The sequence below is a fragment of the Callospermophilus lateralis genome, chromosome 2 (genome assembly GCF_048772815.1).
Source record: "Callospermophilus lateralis isolate mCalLat2 chromosome 2, mCalLat2.hap1, whole genome shotgun sequence".
In the NCBI taxonomy this organism is placed as follows: domain Eukaryota; kingdom Metazoa; phylum Chordata; class Mammalia; order Rodentia; family Sciuridae; genus Callospermophilus; species Callospermophilus lateralis.
Window position 1 is genome coordinate 86,840,686 of NC_135306.1, and position 22,724 is coordinate 86,863,409.

The 22,724-nt window shown below is 36.0% G+C and overlaps 1 protein-coding gene across 1 annotated transcript in view; it reads right to left on the reverse strand.

Moving 5' to 3' along the window:
* Window positions 1-776: 776 nt before the first annotated feature.
* Window positions 777-22,724, reverse strand: part of LOC143640284 (uncharacterized) — a 56,736-nt gene continuing 34,788 nt past the window's right edge. Inside the window, 2 exon segments of the mRNA XM_077108135.1 lie at window positions 777-1,230; window positions 20,157-20,522. Of these exon segments, the coding sequence (XP_076964250.1) occupies window positions 777-1,230; window positions 20,157-20,522 (820 nt within the window).

The following is a 22,724-nucleotide window of genomic DNA, read 5'->3' on the forward strand; positions in this document are numbered from 1 at the left end:
ATTTATAGTAAAATTATATCCTTTTAGGGATGCACTATTTAATATTTGTATTTCCTTATTTCTACAATATCAGTTAAATATGTTAAGAAAATTTTCAGCAAATGTCAAAAGCAATTACCCAATTTCTACATTTAAATGATTTTTTTCCCCTCCTAGTCCCAAATACTTCAAGGGATGGGCTATAGATAAGAAACTTACTACAATCTTTATATTTGTCAAGGTGTTTGTGTAAATATTTTGCTGTTATCTAAGGTACACACTTTGGACAAATGCTATTCCACACTTGCAACAGATATGAGGTCAGAAATTGAAAAATGTCTGAAATTTGAATACCGTCTTGGAAACATTCTTTGGGTTTCTATATGCTATAAATTCTCCAGTGTTTTTAAAATGTTTGCTCAATGTCCAAAAACTTTGCAAAAATTTTCCCACATGTCCTCTCATCCGTATGAATTCTGAGGTGTTGAGTAGGGCGTGAACAATTGTTGGAGACTCTGTTACCTATTTTACACTTGTATAATTTCTGTGCTATCATATCTCTGGTATGAAATACTGTTGAACTACTGTGAAAAAAGGGTTGATTCGTCCTTAAAGAAACTGATGCAATGTTTTCACTTGTAAAACTTCTCTGCAGTGAAAAATCTATAATGTTTAGTAAGATGTGACCTTCAATTTGAAAAGCTTTACCATTCTTCACATTTATAGAACTTCTTTGTAGTATGGGTTCTCTGGTGTCGAGTAAGTGAGGATTGTTGATTAAAATCTTTGCCACATTCTCAACATTTGTAGGGCTTCTCTCCCGTGCGGATTCTCTGGTGCTGAGTAAGTGATGCTTTGTGATGAAAACTCTTGCCGCATTCTTTACAGTTGTAGGGCTTCTCTCCAGTATGAATCCTCTGGTGCAGAGTAAGTAATATTTTTTGATTAAATGTTTTGCCACATTCTTTACATATGTAGGGCTTCTCTCCAGTGTGGATTCGTTGATGCTGAGTAAGTGATGATGATTGATTAAAACTCTTGTCACACACTTTACATTTGTAGGGCTTCTCTCCAGTGTGGATTCGCTGGTGCTTAGTAACTGATGATTTTTGACTCAAACTCTTGCCCCACACTTTACATTTGTGGGGCTGCTCTCCAGTGTGAATCCTGTTGTGGCAATCAAGATTCAAGATTGTATTTAAACTTTTGTCACACACTTTACATTTGTAGGGCTTCTCTCCAGTATGAATCCTGTTGCGGCAATCAAGATTTGAGTTTGTATTAAAACTCTTGCCACACACTTTACATTTGTAGGGCTTCTCTCCTGTATGATTTCTCTGGTGATTTTTAAGGCTTGGTTTTTGACTAAAAGGTTCGCAAAATTGTTTACATATGTGAGGCATCTCTCCATGGTGTGTCCACTGGTGACAAATAAGATTGGGGATTTTATTAGTTTTGTCACATTCTTTGCATTTGCATTGCACATCTCCTGTATGAACACTGTGATGTTAAGTAAAGTTCTTGTGTGCATTGCATTCTTCACATTGGTAGGTCTTCTCTGCAGAATAAATTTTTGGTCTTCAGTAAGAATTGAAAAATTTTTAAGTCTTTGTCACACTTTTTACATTTAGAGGTCTTTAGTTCAGTATAAATCCTCTGATGCTCAACAAGTTGTAATTTTTCACTAAAAGTTTTTTTGCATTCTTTGAATTTATAGGGTTTATCACTGTCATAGTATCTGCTGTGTTTAGAAGATGTTGAGCAAGCTGATGCTTTGATATGTTCTTTAAACACATAGGGCTCTCTTTTTCTATAAATTATCTTGTATTTAGCAAGCTCTGCACTGTGATAAAGAACCCTTTCATATACCTTACACTTGCAAGTTTTGTCTGGACTGAAGCAAACTTTCCCACATTTTTCTTCATGGTATGTTTCCTTTAGAAAATACCTAGGGGTTTCTCAATATTCATAATTTTTATCACCAATGTAAATATACTGATAATTACTCAGTTAGAGACATGGCTAATGATGTTCCTTATAGCATTATGTATATAGTGCACTTTCCAGAAATCTGTATCAGAATTATCATTGAGCAATAGTGGGGAATTAGAAACCTTTCTATAATTCTTAATATTGTCTATTTGGGCACAAAGAGAAATTACTGTATTGTTGCAAAAAAATGGACATTTTGTAAAGAAATTCTCAAATTATCACTTTTAAAAATATCTTCTCTGTGCAAATGTTTGAATGGAAGTTTACCTCGGTGCTACATTTATAATTGGCCAAGTTAAAATCTGATGCATGGACCAGATTTCAAATTTTCCACATTTCTTTTCACTTCAAAAATGGCTGTAGTATATTCTTACAGACACACAGCTCCTCAAAAGTAAGTGAAATAAATTGATTTTTTCAGATATTAATTGTTTCTGGTGTCCTTTGACCATAAAATTTTTATCATAAATAGGGACTACTAATTGGTTTTGACAACTATAATATGATTTTTGAACTTTATTCTCACCTATATTTTCCCATTGTTTTCTTAGTTGTAAATGGTTAATGTCATAATTTCCATATCTTCCCCCTCTCTCTTGTATTCCCTGCTCTGTTAAAATTTCTTCAGGGTGATGAGAAGTCATGGCTGAAATAAAAATAATAATCATGTTTACTTACTGTACTGGGATGAGTATATTTTCCAAACATAAGAAATTACAACAATAAAGAAACATCAGCAGGGGAGTAGGTTATTAAATCTAAGCCCATTGTTAATACAGAAACATATAAATCAAATAAAAATGTACCCAGAAAATTACTTTGAGAACTTTCCAAATCATCTTAGTGTTCACAGTATCCAAGACAAGTACACTACTATGAAGAGTAATATAGTAGAGGAAAATACATTGTGTTACACAAAGCCTTTCCTCCTTCACAATATATTTTAAAAATCTACCAACTTTCTTCTGTTTCATTAAAAAAGAAAAATATAAAACATGCAAATATTTGGGGACTGTTCAAAAAGGGTTTCCTGCTTATCAACAGAAAAATCATGGCTAAATTTACTGTAAGAAATTAAGCTATGTAGTACTCAAAGGGAAGAGTAAATTATTATTTAAAAGAAGTTGACTGAATTAAACCAACACACACAAATATGGAATTAAATTTAGTCAAGAATTGTTAATAGTAATAAGCAGAAAATGTGTTTTTAAAGTCCTTCTTTAGAAAATGTCTGAAAGAGTCATTGGATGTTTGTACATAGCAACATAAGAGCTTGAGCCAGAAGGATCAAAATTTCAAGGCCAGCCAAGGTAGAAAATGTAAAGTGTTAGTTCTCTTTCCAGTACTAATAAATGCATCTCAGAAAATAAAAAATAAAACATTCAAAACAGCTCAAAATTGTAAAGACTCAAAGCAGGTTTTAATCCAAGTTTTAAAACTTACAGAGAATATTCAGAGCATCCAAGAAAAAAAGTTGGGTCACTTAGAAACATGTAACTACATAATTGTAAAATCCTTGATCAAAATTTCACAACACAGAATGGAATTTGGGGCTATTTTCAAGGGGTGGAAAGATAAAATTATCAACCAAAACATTATATTCACAGCTACTATCTTTCAAAAGAGAAGGAAAATAAAGACTTTAAAGATATAAATGCACACACTATTCATCAACACTAGATCTGTTCTTCAAAAAGGATGAAAGGTAATCCTTCATATTGAAATGTGAGTGTGCACAGCAACACAAGTCATATGAAATTCTAAATATTTCTTGGCTCAAACAATTGATTTAATTGTAATAATGGGACACAAAGAATTTTGAAATAGAATTTGATAGACAAAAGCATAAAAGCAAAACTGTTAATAGACATATATACCTGTAACAATAATATATTTTTGAAAAGTCACAAATATATTGAATTTTTTAAAAATTGAAGTCAAGTTGATCCTCATACAAAGTATGAGTAGGAGATTCTTCATTTTTAGATGTTTTTATTGGCAAATTCAAGATTACAAAATTCTGATGAAAACAAACCTTGGCTGTCTGAATTACCTCTAAAAATTACAACTCTAGGTAGTCCACAGTATACTCTAAATCTAAAGACACACATACTGAAAGCAAAGGGATACAAGCATGACACATACAAAAGTGACCAAAAAAACCTGTGTGGTCTAAATTATAGTACACAAAAATAGTTTAAGACAGTATTAGAACATAGAAATCATTTTAAATTTTAAAAACACTTTGAAAAGAAGCAAAATAAAGAAAAGGAACATTTCCCTAGGTTCTGAATTAAGAGTAAATACATTCGCAACGTATATCATACTTCCCAAACACACAAAGAAAACACTGAGAGAGAGTTGAATGAAAACAAAGAATCACTGTCATCCTAAGAGACATCAATCCCTACTTACTGAAAAGGGAAATACAGTGAAGTAAAATGGTAACTGCAGAGTATAAGACTTTGAAAATATTTGAAACTATTGTAGACTTATATAATCCCTATTCTTAATCACAAGTGGGATATTATGCTGGATAGACCAATTTTATGTATTAAAACAAAGGTTAATAAATATTTAAGTGATACTTATTTTGTAACCAACATGGAATAAAAATTTGAAGTCAAAAGTGATAGGAATGTTCAAAAATCCCTAAATATGTGTCAGTTGGTTGAACACCCTTGGGCATGCTGTTCTTCAAGAATTGAAAGATAACTTTAAGTAGTATAAACATGTTTTAAATCTAACTAGAGACTCCAGGTAATATGCATCAGACTCCCATTGTTAAAAATATTTTTTTTTTTGCAGAGAAATCTAACCTTCAAATTGTATGAATATCCTTCAAAGTACAAATAAGACTATTTCCCTGCTTCAAAATATAGTAAAATTTGCAACATTCAACTGTAAATGCAGACATGGAGTTAGATAGACAGACTTCTTAGCGAATGTGGCAATAACCTTCACATCAATAGCAAATTAATATCATTGTACACCAGTGTTTTGACATTGTTATTCAATAGAGCCATCATGGGGGATGCAAACCAAATATCCCTTGAAAAGAATGATGAGCCATATTGGAATATAGAAACTATAGAACTTTGAAGTCAAAGAATTTATTCTAATTATATATTTTACAAAATGTATACACACTAGGTTAACTGAAATGTCACAGAAAGAATACTGCAGAATTCTACAAGCACGATATCTCTAAACTAAAGTAGCAGTTTTCTGAAAAAAAGAGAATGGTTTTGTGATGGGGAGACAGAAATGAGACCTTGCTTCCTAGGCATGTATTTTTTTTGAGATCTAAACTTTATAGAGATAAATTGCATAACAATTTGAATTAATGTTACTAAACTGTATATTTAAATTCTTGGAGACAGTAAATTTTATTTTATAGTTTTGATCATAATAAAAATTACAAACAATACATAAAAGAGTTTGGCAACATTTCTCAAAACTTCATTTAAAATAATGTGGTCTTTATCCTATAAATAAGAACAAACTCATCAATATACAAATGATGAGCATGCTTCTAATCCCAGCTACTAGGAAGTCTGAGGGAGGAGAATTGCAAATTTAAGACTTCCTCAATAACTTAGTGAGAACCTCTCTCAAACTTTGAATGAAAAGGAGCTTGGGGTGTAGTTCAGCATTAGAGTATCACTGCCATCAATCCCCATTACATTTACATATAGAAAATTTCAATTTCTACGTACATGGGCAGATTAAAAGACAATCAGGATAAAATATAAAAGTCATATACAAAAAGAGGCTTAATATTTATACAAGCAAAAGCACATATAACATTATTGGCAATACAAACAAGAGTCATGCATATCTTAATTTATGAAGCAATGAACTGATATGTGGAAACCCAGTCTGCAACATGGAATCTACTATAAACAATGAAAAAATAAGGAAAAAATTAACCATTCAAATTATAAATATACACAGATATGTTATTTTACAAATCTTCTTATTCAAATACAACTTAAACCATCTCTCAAAAGAGCAGTCTTTGTCCATCTTGACTTTCATTCCATGGCAGATAATTTCTCAAAAACTCCATTACACATATCAGAAAGAACTCTGATAAGGTAATTTTACTGAAAAAAATGAACAAATAAGTTTAGAGTAACTGACTTGTGATATTAATGTATTATAATGGGTTGACCTAGTGGTCTCCAGAAATGTACAAAAATTTTTGCAAATAATGTAAGAGGGGATGGAGTTATAGAATAGTGGTAGAGGGCTTGCTTACCATGTATGAGGCCCTGGGTTTGATCCTCAGCACCACATATGAATAAATGGAAATTTCATTAACAACTAAAAAATGTCTTTAAAAATTATGGAAGAGCTGTCAGATAACATCGACACTCACAAGGCAAGGGGAGGGTTTTGTAGTTAATTTGCATGTATGCAGACATTACTGGAGGAAAATCAGGAGACTAGATTATTTGAAAGCACAAAACACAGGACAGATTCTTCTATGATCACAAGAGAAAGAAATTCAAGCTTCTCAAAAATCTTTTCTGCTGGATAACTTTTCAATCAAACTTTTTGAGTTTAGGCTTCCTCCTCTACCTCAACTATGTCTTCTGCTATATGTGGGCCACAGTATTTGACATGACTGCATTTCTCTAAGTCAACCATATGTCAAGTGAAGGATGTATATCATGCCAACAAAGGAAAACATTGAGGATGAAAAGAAACTTAATATTTTCTTGTCAGCATCTAGAAATACCCCATCTTTTTTATTGAAAACACAAATCTGAATCATCCAAATTTTATGGTGAAGTTCACAAAAGATATACTTCAAGGGAAAAAAATTAAATAATAATGAGTAGGAATTTTGAAGGAGTAATGCTTACCCACAAAGACCAGGTTGTTGTAGGTCTCCAACATCACTTCTCTATATAAATTTTGCTGGTCAGGATCCAGGCATTCCCATTCCTCCTCAGAGAAATCAATAGCTACATCCCTGAATGTCAATGGCTCCTAAAATAAAAATTGGTAGATCAATAGCACATAGACAAAACCATTATTCAGTGTTTAGTTTGGATTAAGAGTTAGTAGAACTGACTGTCATGTAGGAGAGTTACTTTAATTATGCAAGAAGATACGTGTTTTCCTCTGAATTAGATAATGGAAAGTAAGTCCTACAACAGTATATATATTTCATATCAGATTGAAGTCAAATATATATACCACAATCCAAGAACTGAATAAAAGCCGAACTCCTAACTTTTCTGCCACCTGTGAATGAAATTTGGGGTACATTCCAGTTGAAAATCAGACTTGTCAATGATATACTCATAAGGTGATTGTGCCCAAGGGAGACAAAAAGTGGTAAAAAATCTTTTGAAAACAGTCTGGGAGTTATTCTTTCTGCTTTGTATCCATGAGATAGATTGAGCTCCCCAAAACAATTAGTTTCAAGTATCATCCATGACACATTCGCAATGTGTAAAATATTCATAAAATATTAACCTTTGGAGACATGTAAAGTGACACTTCCACCTCGTGAAAAGACACACTTAAAATATTAAGTTCTATAAGCAGTTCAACGAGTGAATCAATTTGGTACAATAGAGGCCCAGAGAGCAGCATGTATGTGTTCAAAAACTGAGACAAAGAAATGGTTAATAAAAGAAAAGAGACCTTTTAATATAATTGTAATGGAAAAATAATGGTAATAATAAGTTACTTAAAACTCATATAACCAAGTAAATATAACCAAGGAAAATGATGGCTTTGAGAAATACATAATAAAATTAGGAGTCATAAAAAGTCACAGGGCTGTCATCATCTCTGTGTGCAAAAAGAAGATGAGATCAGTAAGATACACCAAAAGTGTCCACATGGGTTTTCCATGTGTGGATGGATCTTAATTGCTTAAACACAGCTACTTTATTGGAAGAATTACCTTGATATTACAGCATAATCACACCATCTATGCAAATAACCAATTAAAAATCTTCAAAGCAAAGTGTTTAAATACTTGAGCCAATTGGAATTGTATGGTATAAAGATTTCATGAAAGGAACAACAACAAGACAAATCAGGTTAGTAGATGATTATAGTCACTGTTCACAAAAAGCAAAAAAAATAAAAATAAAAACCTGACACGTTAGAATAAATATATTTTCCAAACTGTGGAAAACCCTCTCTGTAACACTGTGGCCTCCTGTGGCTCATTCTTAAGTAGAGAGTCAGGTAATTCTGAGCAGATAAGAAAATAGTTCTGTAAAGTCCACACATCTCAGATACTTTTTGCAAAGAAAGGAAATGCTTAGTCTTCCATAGTCACAATTGCCACCAGTTAACAGACACATAGTTGAAGTCAGTTTAAAGTCTTCACCTACTATGTCCCTTATAATTTATTTTTCTAAGAGAAAATGTGTGAATTTGCAGAAAATCAAATGGGAGTTGTGGCTCAGTGGCAGAGCTCTTGCCTAGCATGTGTGAGGCACCAGGTCTAATCCTCAACACCACATATAAATAAAAGATAAAGGTACATCAACAACTAAAAAATATTTTTAAAAAAGAACATGTTTTTGACACTGGTTGGCACAAGTGTCACTACTTCAGATCTCAAAATTGCAGTCTTTCACCTAATTCTGATGTCACTTATAAGTCCCAGAATGTCATCTACACTGCTAATCAACTTCCTGTGAATTGGGGGACCCTACAACTACCAAACATACAAAGGAGCATTCAATATTAAGATATTAGCTATATACAACTCTAGTATATGAATTAAACACAACCATGATAAAATAGTAACAACCTATTGCACAAATATAAAAAAAATGGCTTCTAAAGGCTATATGGAGAATGCAGGCATATAGAATGGTCAACAATTCTGTACATTAAGTTTATGGGACTGAAATGTCTGACACTGAGATTTACTATGAACTTACAGTACCACAAAAGTTGAGATATGTGACAAAGAGTATACAAACAGATTAGTGGAATAGAACTAACAACCTAGAAATAAACTCAAAAAACACACAAGAGATGGCAGGACTTCCCTAGAAATGATACAATCTTTTTAATGAATTATGAACACCCTCGCATCTGTATGCAAAGAAATGAATTTGACACAGAACTTACAACTTTTGAAAAATTAAATCATTCATCTGAAAAAAAAAATGTTAAATTTGTAGCTTGTGTCAACATAGCAGAAATTCTATATGGCTTTTTCCTTGACAAGAACATTCAAAGCCAGAAGCAGGATCTATAAATGAGAAAGTTAATAAACTTTACTCTGTTTAAAATCAGTCTGTATTTTGAAGTATGCCATTAACTGAATGAGAAGAAACCGGATGAAATATTTGCCAAATATATATATGATGAATGTCTGGAATAAAAAAAATACAATGAGCTCTTAAAACTCGGCAAAAGAGATGGAGTTGTGGCTCAGTGGTAGAGCAATTTTCTACCTCATATGAGGCACTGGGATTGATCTTCAGCACCACATATAAATTAATAACAAATAAAGGTCCATTGATAACTAAATATATAAAAAAAATGAGCAAGATATAAAAAAATTTAAAAATGGGCACTATCACATATAATGGTATTAGAAACTTATAAGGAGTAATAGTAAGAATGATATAATATGAAACTATAGTAAACATATACAGATCCATGGAGATAATATTTGTGTATGTACATCTGTTTTTCTATAGATGTCTGTATATGTACATACATAGATTTATAATTGTAGATATATAAAATACTGCAGAGTTACATAGTTTAAGCATATATCTTTAAAATCATTTATTATAATGAGTCATATTAATGAATAATTATGTGACATTATGAATTATATTTCATTAAGTATATGTAATTTATGAGATAACATGAAAAGAACAAATTTAACAACTATTGGAATAGAGGAAGGCATAGAGGTCCAAACTACGGAAATGGACAATCTATTCATTGAAATAATATAGTAAAAATGTCCAAACATGTAGAGTGAATTGGAAAATAAAATACAAGGAGAGTACAGGACAACAAATGAACAAAATCAAAACAGATCCACACCAACGCACATCATAATGAAAAACACATAGCATACAGGAGAAAAAGAGTATTTTAAAAGCAACAAGAGAAAGGAATCAGATTATATATGGGGAAAACAAATAGGGATCTCCAATTTCTCAACAGAGAACCTGAAAGCTACAAGATCCTGCAACAACATATACTAAGCTCTGAAAGAAACAGAAGCCAATCAAGAATCATACCCATAAAAATTAAATTTTGATTAGCAATTGAATTTCGATTTAGACGTGATTTTAATGATAAAGTAAAAACCTTCCATGATACACAAAAGTTACAAGAATTTACAACTAGAAGGCCTGAACTACAGTACATCCTTAGTAAAATATTCCATGAGGAGAAAATGAAAATTAGAAAAGGGAAGTATCACTCTAAAGAAAAAACCCATCAAAGAGAAACCAAATCAAGTTAAATACCAAAAATAACTGGGAATACAAATCATGTCTCAATAATAACCCTGAATGTTAATTTGCAAAACTCAGCAATCAAAAGACTGGCAGATTGGATTCAAAAACAAGACCCAAAAATATGCTTCCTCCAAGAGACTCATCTCATAGGAAAAGACACCCACAGACTGAAGGTGATAGGTTGGAAAAAAATATATCTCTTGGGCTGGGGCTGGGGCTCAGTGGTGGAGTGTTCACCTAGCACATGTGAGGCCCTATGTTGGATCCTCAGCATCACATAAAAATAAATAAAATAAATAAATGTATTGTTTCAGTCTCCAAAAAATATTTAAAAAACCATACCACTCACATGGACTGTGGAAGCAAGCAGGGGTTTCCATCCTTATATCAAATAATGTGGACTTCAAGTGAAAGTTAATCAGAAGGGATAAAGGAGGACCTGCCATACTGCTTAAGGAAAATATCCACCAACAAGACAGAACAATTATAAATATTTATGCCCCAAACAATGGATCATCTATGTTCAAACAGATTCTTCTCAAGTTCAAGGGCAAAGTAGACCACAAGACCATAATTCTGGGTGACTTTAACATGCCTCTTTTGCCACTGGATAGATCTTCTTAACAAAAGCCACACAGAAAATACAGAACTCAATAATACAATCAATAACTTAGATTTAACTGACATAAATAGACTATTTCATCCTTCAACAGTCAAAGACACTTTATTCTCGGCAGCAAATGGATCCTTTACTAAAATATACCATATGTCATGCCAAAAAGCAAGTCCAAGCAAATACAGAAAAGTAAAGACACTATCCTGCATTCTATCAGATCATAATGGAATGAAATTAGAAATCAATGATAAAAATAGAAGCTACTCTTATACCTGGAGACTAAATAATATGCTAGTGAATGAACAATGGATTGCAGAAAACATCAAAAAGGAGATTTAAAAATTCTTAGAGGTGAATGAGGATCACAGATACAACATATCAAAATCTCTAGGACAAAATGAAGACATTAATAAGAGGAAAGTTTATTGCATGGAGTTCATTCCTTAAAAAAAGAAGAAGTCAAATAAATTACCTAAAATTACATCTCAAAGCCCTAGAAAAAAAAGTGAATCAACACCCAAAGCAATAAAGGACAGAAATACTAAAAATCAGATCTAAAAATCAAATCAAAAAAATTGAAACAAAAGAAGCAATTAAAAATTGACAAAGTGACTTGGAATTGAACCACCATTTGACCGAACTATCCCACTCCCCCGTCTATACCTAAAGGACTTAAAAACAGCACAATACAGGGACACAGCCACAATAATTTTAGTAGCACAATTCACAATAACCAAACTGTGGAGCCAACCTAGATGCCCTTCAGTGGATGAATGGATAAAGAAAATGTGGCATCTGTACACAATGGAATATTACTCAGCAATAAAACAGAATAGAATCATGGCATCTGCAGGCAAATGGATGGCATTGGAGAATATAATGCTTAATGAAGTTAGTCAAACCCAAGAAAACAAATGCTGAATGTTTTCTCTGATATAAGAAGGCTGACTATACTGGGGTAGGGAGGGGAAGCATGGGAGGAATAGATGAATTATATTTAGGTCAGAGGAATGGGAAGGGAGGGGGTGGGGATTAGTAAGTATGATGGAATATGATGGAAATCATTATCCATCGTACATGTATGAAGACATGAATTGCTGTCAACCTACTTTACAGAGATATGAAAAATTGTGCTTTACATGTGTAGTAAGAATTATGATACATTCTGCTGCCATATGTTTTTTTATAAATTAATTAATTTTTTAAATTTTCAAAATGAAAAGTTGGATCTTTGGAAAAAATAAGTACACTTGATAAACCCTTATGCATACTAATGTAGAGAAAGAGAAAATCTCAAATTATTAAAATCCATGATGAGAAAGGAAATATCACCATGAACACTAGAGAAATATAGAAGATAATTAGAAATTATTTTGAAAATGTGTACTCCAATAAAACAGAAAATACTGAAGAAATCAACAAATGTCTACAATCATATAATTTAACCAAACTGAGTGAGGATGACGTACACAAGTTAAACAGATCATTTTAAAACAGTGAAATAGAAGACACCACCAAAAGCTTACAAACCAAAAAAAGCCCAGGACTGGATGGGTACAAAAGCTTCAAATAAGAAGTAACATCAACACTCCTGAAATTATTCCATGAAATAGAAAAATTGGGAACACTTAAAAACTCATTGTATGAGGCCAATATCACCTTCATTTTAAAATCAGACAAAGACACAAAGAAAGAAAACTTCAGACCAATATCTCTAAAAAACAGACACAAAAATTATGAATAAAATTCTGGCAAATCAAATACAAAAACATATCAAAAAGGTCGTGCACCATGATCAAGTGGGATTCATACCCATGATGCAAGGTTGCTTCAACATACAGAAATCAATAAATGTAATCAGTCACATCAGTAGATTTAAAGATAAAAATCATATGGTCATCTCCATAGATGCAGAAAACATTTTACAAAATACAGCACCCCTTCATGTTCAAAACACTGATAAAACTGGGGATAACCGGAACTTACCTCAACATTGTAAAGGCTATCTATGCTGAGCCTCAGGCCAACATCATTCTAAATAAAGAAAAATTGAAGGAATTCCCTCTAAAATCTGAAAAGAGAGCGCTGCCTTCTCTCACTACTTCTATTTAACATAGTTCTTAAAAAACTGGCCAGAGAGTACCCTTTTCCCCACATCCTCGCCAGCACTTGTTATTGTTCGACTTCATAATGGCTGCCAATCTTACTGGAGTGAGATGGTATCTTAGGGTGGTTTTGATTTGCATTTCTCTGACTGCTAGAGATGGTGAGCATTTTTTCATGTACTTGTTGATTGATTGTATGTCCTCCTCTGAGAAGTGTCTGTTCAGGTCTTTGGCCCATTTGTTGATTGGGTTATTTGTTTTCGTATTGTTTAATTTTTTGAGTTCTTTGTATACTCTGGATATTAGGGCTCTATCTGAAGTATGAGGAGTAAAAATTTGTTCCCATGATGTAGGCTCCCTATTTACCTCTCTTATTGTTTCTCTTGCTGAGAAAAAACTTTTTAGTTTAAGTAAGTCCCATTTGTTGATTCTTGTTTTTAACTCTTGTGCTATGGGTGTCCTATTAAGGAATTTGGAGCCCGACCCCACAATATGTAGATCGGAGCCAACCTTTTCATCTATCAGACGCATAGTCTCTGATTTGATATCAAGGTCCTTGATCCATTGCTGGTGGGACTGCAAAATGGTGAGGCCAATATGGAAAGCAGTATGGAGATTCCTGGGAAAGCTGGGAATGGAACCACCATTTGACCCAGCTATTGCCCTTCTCGGACTATTCCCTGAAGACCTCAAAAGAGCGTACTACAGGGATACTGCCACATCGATGTTCATAGCAGCACAATTCACAATAGCTAGACTGTGGAACCAACCCCGATGCCCCTCAATAGATGAATGGATAAAAAAAAAATGTGGCATTTATACGCAATGGAGTACTACGCAGCACTAAGAAATGACAAAATCATGGAATTTGCAGGGAAATGGATGGCACTAGAGCAGATTATGTTAAGTGAAGCTAGCCAATCCCTAAAAAACAAATGCCAAATGTCTTCTTTGATATAATGAGAGCAACCAAGAACAGAGCAGGGAGGAAGAGCAGGAGGAAAAGAATAACATTAAGCAGAGTCATGACGTGGGAGGGAAAGGGAGAGAAAAGGGAAATTGCTTGGAAATGGAAGGAGACCCTCATTGTTATACAAAATTACATATAAGAGTTTGTGAGGGGAATGGGAAAAAAATAAGGAGAGAAATGAATTACAGTAGATGGGGTAGAGAGAGAAGATGGGAGGGGAGGGGAGGGGGGATAGTAGAGGATAGGAAAGGTAGCAGAATACAACAGTTACAATTATGGTATTATGTAAAAATGTGGATGTGTAACCGATGTGATTCTGAAATCTTTGTAATGTTTTGAATAACCAATAAAAAAATAAAATATAATAAAAAAAACTGGCCCGAGAAATTAGATGAAAGAAATTAAAGGAATAAGTACAGGAAAAGAAGAACTTATACTAGCACTATTTGCTGATGATATGATTCTGAACTTTCAAGACCCAAAAAACTCCATGAGAAAACTTCTAGAACTAGAATTCAGCAAAGTAGCAGAATATAAAATCAACACCCATAAGTCAAAGGCATTTCTGTATATCAGTGACAAATCCTCTGAATGGGACATGAGGAAAACTACCACATTCATAATATCCTCAAGAAAAAATATACCTGGGAATCAACAAAAGAGTTGAAGGATCCATGCAATGAAAACTACAGAACACTAAAGAGAAATCAAAAACCTTAGAAGATCTACCTTACTCTTGGAAGATCTACCTTACTCTTGCATAAGCAGAACTAATATTATCAAAATGACTTTACTATCAAAAGCACTATACATATTTAATGCAATTCTGATCAAAATTCCAATGGCATTCCTCATGAAAATAGAAAAAGAAATCATGAAATTCATCTGGAAAAAATAAGAGATTCAGAAGAGCCAAAGCAATCCTTAGCAGGAATAGTGAATCAGGTGGTATTGCTTACCAGACCTTAAAGTATACTAAAGAGCAATAGTAACAAAAACATCATGGTATTGGCACCAAAACAGGCTGGTAGACCATCGGTACAGAACAGAGGACACACAGACCAACCCACAAATTTACAACTACCTTATATTAGACAAAGATGCCAAAAACATGCACTGGAGAAAGGATAGCATCTTCAACAAATGGTGCTGGGAGAACTGTAAATCCATATGCAACAAAATGAAATTCAACCTCTATCTCTCACCATGCACAAAAGTTAACTCAAAATGAATCAAGGACCTAGGAATTAAGCCATAGACTCTGCATCTAACAGAAACAAAGATAGGCCCTAATCTTCATCATGTGTGATTAGGCTCCAACTTCCTTAATAAGACTCCTATAGCACAAGGATTAAAACCAAGAAGCAACACATGAAAGAAATTCAAACTAAGAAGTTTTTTAACCAAAAAAAAAAAAAATTAGAGAGCCTACATTCTGGGAGCAAATCTTGACTCCTCACACATCAAATAGAGCACTAATCTCTGGGATATATAAAGAACTCAAAAATCTTAACACCAAAAAAACAAATAACCCAATCAACAAATGGGCCAAGGCCCTAAACAGACACTTCTCAGAAGGATATACAATCAATCAACAAATATATGAAAAAATGTTCATCATCTCTAGCAATCAGAAAAATGCAAATAAAAACTAAGATATCATCTCACTTCAGTCAGAATGGCAGCTATTATGAAGACAAATAATAGCAATGGTGGCGAGGATGTGGGGGAAAAGCCACACTCATACATTGCTGGTGGGACTCCAAATTGGTGCAGCCATATGGAAAGCAGTATGGATATTCCATGGAAATATGGAAATGGAACCACCATTTGACCCAGCTATTCCTCTTCTTGGACTTTACCCAAAGTACCTAAAAACAGCACACTACAGGGACACATCCACATCAATGTTTAAAGCAGCACAATACACAATAGCTAAACTGTGGAGCCAACCTAGATGCCCTTCAGTGGATGAATGGATGAAAAAAATGTGGCACGTATACACAATGGAATATTACTCAGCACTAAAAGAGAATAAAAACATGGAATTTGCCAGTAAATGTATGGGGATAGAAAATATTATGTTAAGTGAAGTTAGCCAATCCCCCAAAAAACAAATGCCAAATATTTTCTCTGATATATGGGGGTGACTCACAGTGCAGTATGGAGGAAGATCATGGAAGGATTAGATTAATTCTAGATATGGAAGAGGGATGGGAGGAAAATGGAGTGGGAAGGAGATTAGCAAGGATGGCGGAATGTGACAGTTATCATTATACAATGATATGGTCGACATCATTATTCAAAATACATGTAGGAAGACTTGAATTGGGTGTCAACATACCTTATATACAAAGAGATGAAAAATTGTGGTATATATGTGTATTAAGAATTGTAATGCAGAAAGAAATGAGTTCATGTATAATGGCATAAATTGATGTGAACACAATTTATACACAGAGATATGAAACATTGTACTTTATGTGTTTAATAAAGACTTAATGCATTCCACTGTTAGTGTGTATTTAAAAAATAATAAATACTATATATATATATATATATATATATATATATATATATATTTAATTAAATCATGACATGAAAACATCTAAAAGAAAGAAAAAGAAAGAACTTGTGAGATAGGATGCATGTGGTGCTACACAACTCATATATCCAGTGGTCTAGAGACTGAGGCAGGAGGATCACAATTGTGAAGCTGACCCCAGCGACTGAGTGAAACCCTGCCTAAATTCAAAAAAAGTAGGCAATAGTAATTTTTAAAATTTTTTAAGTAAAAATTTAAAAAGGGCTGAGGATATATTTTAGTACTAGGACACGCTGTAAATTCTATACAGAAATAACCATTTCTGGCAATCAGCCATATTTTGTTTGCCATATTGCATACAGTTTGACCAATACTATGAAACACCTTGTCAGTTTTATATCGATGTCACATAAATGTCACATTTCACATATAAGCATATTTTTAAAAGGACAGCTGCAGAATTTGAGAAAAATGCAAATACTGATCAGCACATAAGAGACAGAATGATAAAATTCCTCCTTATAAAGATGGCCGCTTTCCTCAGGTTCATCTATGACAACACCCCATCAAAATTTCACATTGATTTCCTTTTCATTGAAGAAGGGACCAAAGCAAACAGTTTGAAAATTTACCATGGCAAAAGGGGAGTGAGATCAAGGGTCCCAGTTTATCCCTAGAAGGGATTTCCCAGCATGATCTGCAAACAGTGGTTGCTAACAGTTGAGCTCCTCTCTAGCCAGTCCCTGAGGGTAGACAGGACAAATGCAGTCCACCCAGCAGCCCTGCCTGAGCACTTTCCCCCTACCTCAGTAATAACTCCAGTCCTGACCAGTTCTTTCTGGAAGGAGTATGTCCAGGCACTCAGGGTCCCAACATTTTTTTTTTTTCTATTCCAGGAACTCAAACCTAACCCACCAAGTTTGGGAGCAATGGAAACTGTGCATGTGCAAATCTCCCTGGATCAAAAACAAGTGGCTTCACATTGACTGCAAGCACTTCCACGGACTACTATCACCCCCCCACACGCACAACCTGGAGTGAAGGAAAAGGATGAAAACCACAGCTCCCTGTTTCTTTATAGAATAGGCTCACCTTCTTGCACTGAACACAGGCAACCTAGGTTCTAATCAATTGCATCAGGAATTCAGTCACCTGCCAAGTAGGAGAGTTTCTGCAGTCTGAGCCCAGATGTGGGAAAAGCTTCTATCAAACAGGTGAAGGAACTAGTCCTCCAATGACATAGATATGGACCAAGAGACATGCTGATGACATGGTGCTAGAATATAAGCTTAGTGCAGACAATTTTTAAAAATAGCATGGAGTTCTTTAAAAGCTAACAGAGTAACAACCACTCTGGACACATTTCCAAAGTAAGTTGAACCAATGTTTTAATAAATGGCTGCATGCCCATCGCTACTCCAGGATCCACAGAAGCCAGGATGAGGGAACATCTGATGTGGCTTCTGGATAAGGAGACTCCTCCCAGTCACAGGGACATCACCTACTCCCCTGAGAAACTACGTCCCCTAAATGCACCTTCTCATAGATCAACAGGTGGCTGATATTTACCAGATGCTCAAGAGACTTCAGATGTGCCAGGTGTGGGATCCCTGTGTCAGGCAGAGACAAAGCAGGACCAGGGAAATATCACAGAGCACATGAGACCCCAGGGACATGCAGTCCACAGGGGTGACACTAAGCCAAAGACATTCTGACAATGTGACGGCCTGGAAGAGGAAGGGAAAATACACGCACACATTTCTACGAATGTCAAGTGGTTTTTAGTGTACTTTTCTCTCATGTGAAATGCTCAAACAGAAAATAAAACTTTTGCTTTATATTTTATTACACAGGGGCAGAAAATTGTCACTGGAAATGGGGACAGGGGACTTGAATTTTATTAATTCATTCATACACCTGTAAAGGTTTCATCTGGGAGACGGGGTTCTGTATCTGACATTTTGCTTCCCGTATATTTAGAACATTCAGGGGGACCCAGGCAGGAGGCCCACACCTGTAATCCCAGCCACTCGGGAAGCTGAGGCACAAGTTCAAGGCCAGACTCAGCCTCTGTCTCAAGCTAAATGATAAAAAGTACGAGGGATGTAGCTCCGTGGTAAAGGAGCTCTGTATTCAATCCACTATGCCCCCCACCTCCCCCAAAAAAAAGAAAGAAAAGCTCAGCAGGAAGAAAAACCTGAGACCCCTGCGGATCCCAGCCCCCTTGGGTAGGAAAAGGGCCACAGTCCTGATACTCTGAAATCCACCACAGAAGAAATTCAGGGAGGAGACTTGAGCTGCCAGTTTCTACAGGAGATACCCATGTGTTAAATAATAAGAATAAAAAGAATCCAACATCTTTAGAAATCTGAGAAATGTAAACTAAAACCCTATCGGACAGAAAATTAAATCGTATCTATGAAGATAGAAAACAAAAGAATTCTAACAAACTCAAGGAGTTTAACTGCTTCTTAACTATTTGTGGAAACTGTTTTGCTGTTAAAGACACATGATAGTCCCTCGCCGCAGGGACTTGCTGCAATCAGTTCATAGGACCAGGATAATACATTAATAGTCATGGGATATTCAGCTTAAAAATAGTGTAAAACACCATGGGTAAGTTTTACGTGGTGCCATATGCAGGTGGTATTATGTATAACTATGACGCACTAATAAACAATCCAGCATGCTTTACTCTTAATGGAAGCATCCACTCCTAAAATTCATCCACAAAGTTAAATATATGTAAACTTAACCAAGAAACTTTTGAATTTTAAGAGCAAAAAATTAAAAGAGGAAAACAAAGGATTTATTACCTAACATGTGCATTGTGAAGCTGTACTATTCCAATTATCATCAAGGAATCATGATGTCAACAAAGTCCATCCAGGAGGATGTAAAAATCATACACTTAATTGCAATGCAAAAGTCATTATCAATCAAACCCTAACCAGGCCAACCTCAGCAACTTAGCTAGACCCTCGGTCAGAATAAAAACTAAAAACTACCAGACTCCTAGCTGAGTGGTAAAGCACCATTCTGTTAACTACCAAAACAAACAAACAAACAAAAAACAAATAAAGTCCACAAATAAGTGAGGTCCCTGTAAACCTCAGCTCCCCCCACTGTAGGAAAACCATGTTTGGAAGTTTGATTATTTCTTTCTATCTATCTATCTATCTATCTATCTATCTATTTATTTATTGGTATTTAACGCAGAGGCTCTAGACCACGGAGCTCCATCTCCAGACCTATATTGCATTTTATTTAGAGGCAGGGTCTCCCTGAGTCTATAAGTGCCTCGCCAACTTGCCCAGGCTGGCCTTGACCTCACAATCCTCCTGCATCAGGCCCCCCGCCCCAGCCACTAGGATGACAGGTGTGCGTCATCGCCCAACTTGGAGATTGGATTTCTAGTGGTCCCACCTGTGAATCACCACAGCCCGGGAAGACTCTGGGTAGTCGCGCTCACCTGCCAGACAGGATTCCCCTGAAGGGGCTCAGGCTGCCCCAGGGGATGGGGAGGCTGCGAGGAGTCTCCGCCACTGTCACGCTCCCCACGCAGCTGGCCAGGGGGACTGAGGGACGCTCTCCCTGAGAGGCTAAGGCCTGTGGACGCAGAGAGCGCCCGGAGTTGGGGTTGGGGTCGGCCAGCTCGGGTTCCCCCCACAGCCAATCCTGCCCAGCCTCCCTTTCAAGCCTCCTTGTCCAGGCACTAGGTGTCACTACACACTCACCATTCCCTGGTGCCAGCAGCCAAGCCTGCCCTGAAGAGCTTCGGCCCCTGCATGGCAGGGCCACCCGGGATCCTGGGAATGCAGCGAAGCCTGGAGTCCAACTGCAGGAATCATGAAACTGCGAACCCAGCAGAAATAAATCCCACCTCAAGAGCAGAAGCCCGCCCCCTGCTCGCTGCCTGCGCTCAGGATTGGACAACGTTCAACACAGGGGCTTCTGATTGGACAGGGCATCAGTCAGTCTCCGCTCTGCCAAGCCTGCGCCCTGGGAGCCTTCTTTTTGAGTGACAGGGGGGTGATATCTGCTCCAGGCAAGGAGGAAACCAGAATGGCAGGGTTTTGTTTTGTTTTTTTTTTCTTTTTTCTTTTCCTTTTGAGGTCTGGGCATTGGGTCAGGGTTAGGGTGACCAGAGTTGTAAGTTCTGTTGGGTTTTGATGTTAGGAAATTGAAGTCAATTTTTGAAAGTTTTATCACCTGCTCCTCCTCCTACAATAAGAACTCCCAGAGCATCTTCAGGATGCTGGCTTGTCCTCTGTTAGTCTGTGCAAAATTCTCCAAGCAGAACTGGCCTTTCTTCCTGGTTCTTGCCAGTCCCCTGGATCTCAGGCAATGAGATCCTGCCTCCTCCCAAAACCAGAGACATCCTGCCCAGATGTGCATCCTTAGTATCAGCTGAATACTCTGCACTTCACAAGAAAAAAGAAGAAAAAAAAAAAAAAAAAAACAGACCCTACCTGCTTGTCTTGATACAAACAAAGACGATGTGTTTCCAAACAGAGCACCACATCTTGTCCCCCCAATTCAGTGGTGCAAAAAGTCCCATAATACAGAGAAGACTTCTTGTTAAGAGGGCCTCAAGGGTCTCTTTCTTTAAGGAAAAACAATTTGCGTTTGATTGGGAGTCCAAGAAAGCCAATTCTAGGTTTCCCTAATATAGTAAATAACTCCATAGACTCAAATGCACCCTGCTCTTCTCTGCCTTACTTAACAGTTGAGGCCTCTAGATTACCTGCCCCTGGGACCTCTGCACCTGCAGATGAATGGGAGGGGAGTCCTTTCTACTCATGCAGTGCCCTGTACCTCCACGTTCCCACAGGCTCCAACACCTTTGGCAGCATCCAATGGAGGAGCGGTTTAGAAAATTCTGGAATGTACCTAAAGACGTTTCCTCATCCGGCTATGATGCTATCAATTTGGTCCCATGGTCCTTTTCAGTACTTTTTAAAATCTTTTTCTGTTTTATTGGTTCTTCTTAGATATACATGACCATAGAATCCATTGTGGTAAACTTATCCAAACATAAAATATACCTTATTCTCCTTAGGACCCCATTCTTGTGAGTGGGCATGATGGGTAGATTCACTTAGGTATTTTCATATAATTAAATAGAAACATTATGGTCACTTCATGCTACTGTCTTTTCTGTTCTTATCTCCCCTCCCTTCCTGGTGCTCCCCTTTGTCTCATCTACAGAACTTCTCTTCCTGCTCCCCACCTTCCTTGTGATATATATAATGCATGTCATGGTAAACATGTGACCTTTGGTTTTTGGGGATTTCCTTATTTTTCTTTAGCATGATAATATCCAAATCCATTCATTTACTGGCCAATGTTATGAAGTCATCCTTTTTAAAAACTGAGTAAAATTCCACCATGTATATATACCATAATTTCTTTATCTATTCATCTGTTGATGGGCATTTAGGCTGGCTCCATAGCTTAGCTAGTGTGAGTTGTTCTCTCATAAACATTGATGTGGCTGTGTCCCTGTAGTATGCTGATTTTATCCTCTAGATTTATGTTGAGGAGTGGGATAACTGAGTCAGAGTGCGGTTCCAGTCTTAATTCCTTGAGGAAGCTCCATTCTGCTTTCCAGAGGGGTTGCACCAATGTGCAGTTTCTCCAACAAGGTGTAGGCATTCCCTGTCCCCCACATCCTCACCAATTTATTTTTATTGTATTCTTGATAATTGTCATCTGACTGGAGTAGAAGAGAAGCTCAGTGCAGTTTTAATTTGTATTCCCCTAATTGCTACATAGGTTGCCTTTGGGTATTTATTTTTTTAAATATTTTTTTCCAGTTGGAGTCAGACCCAATACCCTTATTCTATCCATTTATTTTTCTGTGTTGCTGAGGATGTAACCCAGGGCCTCACACGTGCTTGACAAGCACTCTACAGCTGAGCCTCAGCCCCAGCCCTCATTTTAAGTATTTTTTACTTTTGCTTCTCAGTAATAGCAGCCCAGTTATTTGGGGGACCAGTTTTGCTGCATTTGTGAAATGGAAACATTTCTCTTGAAG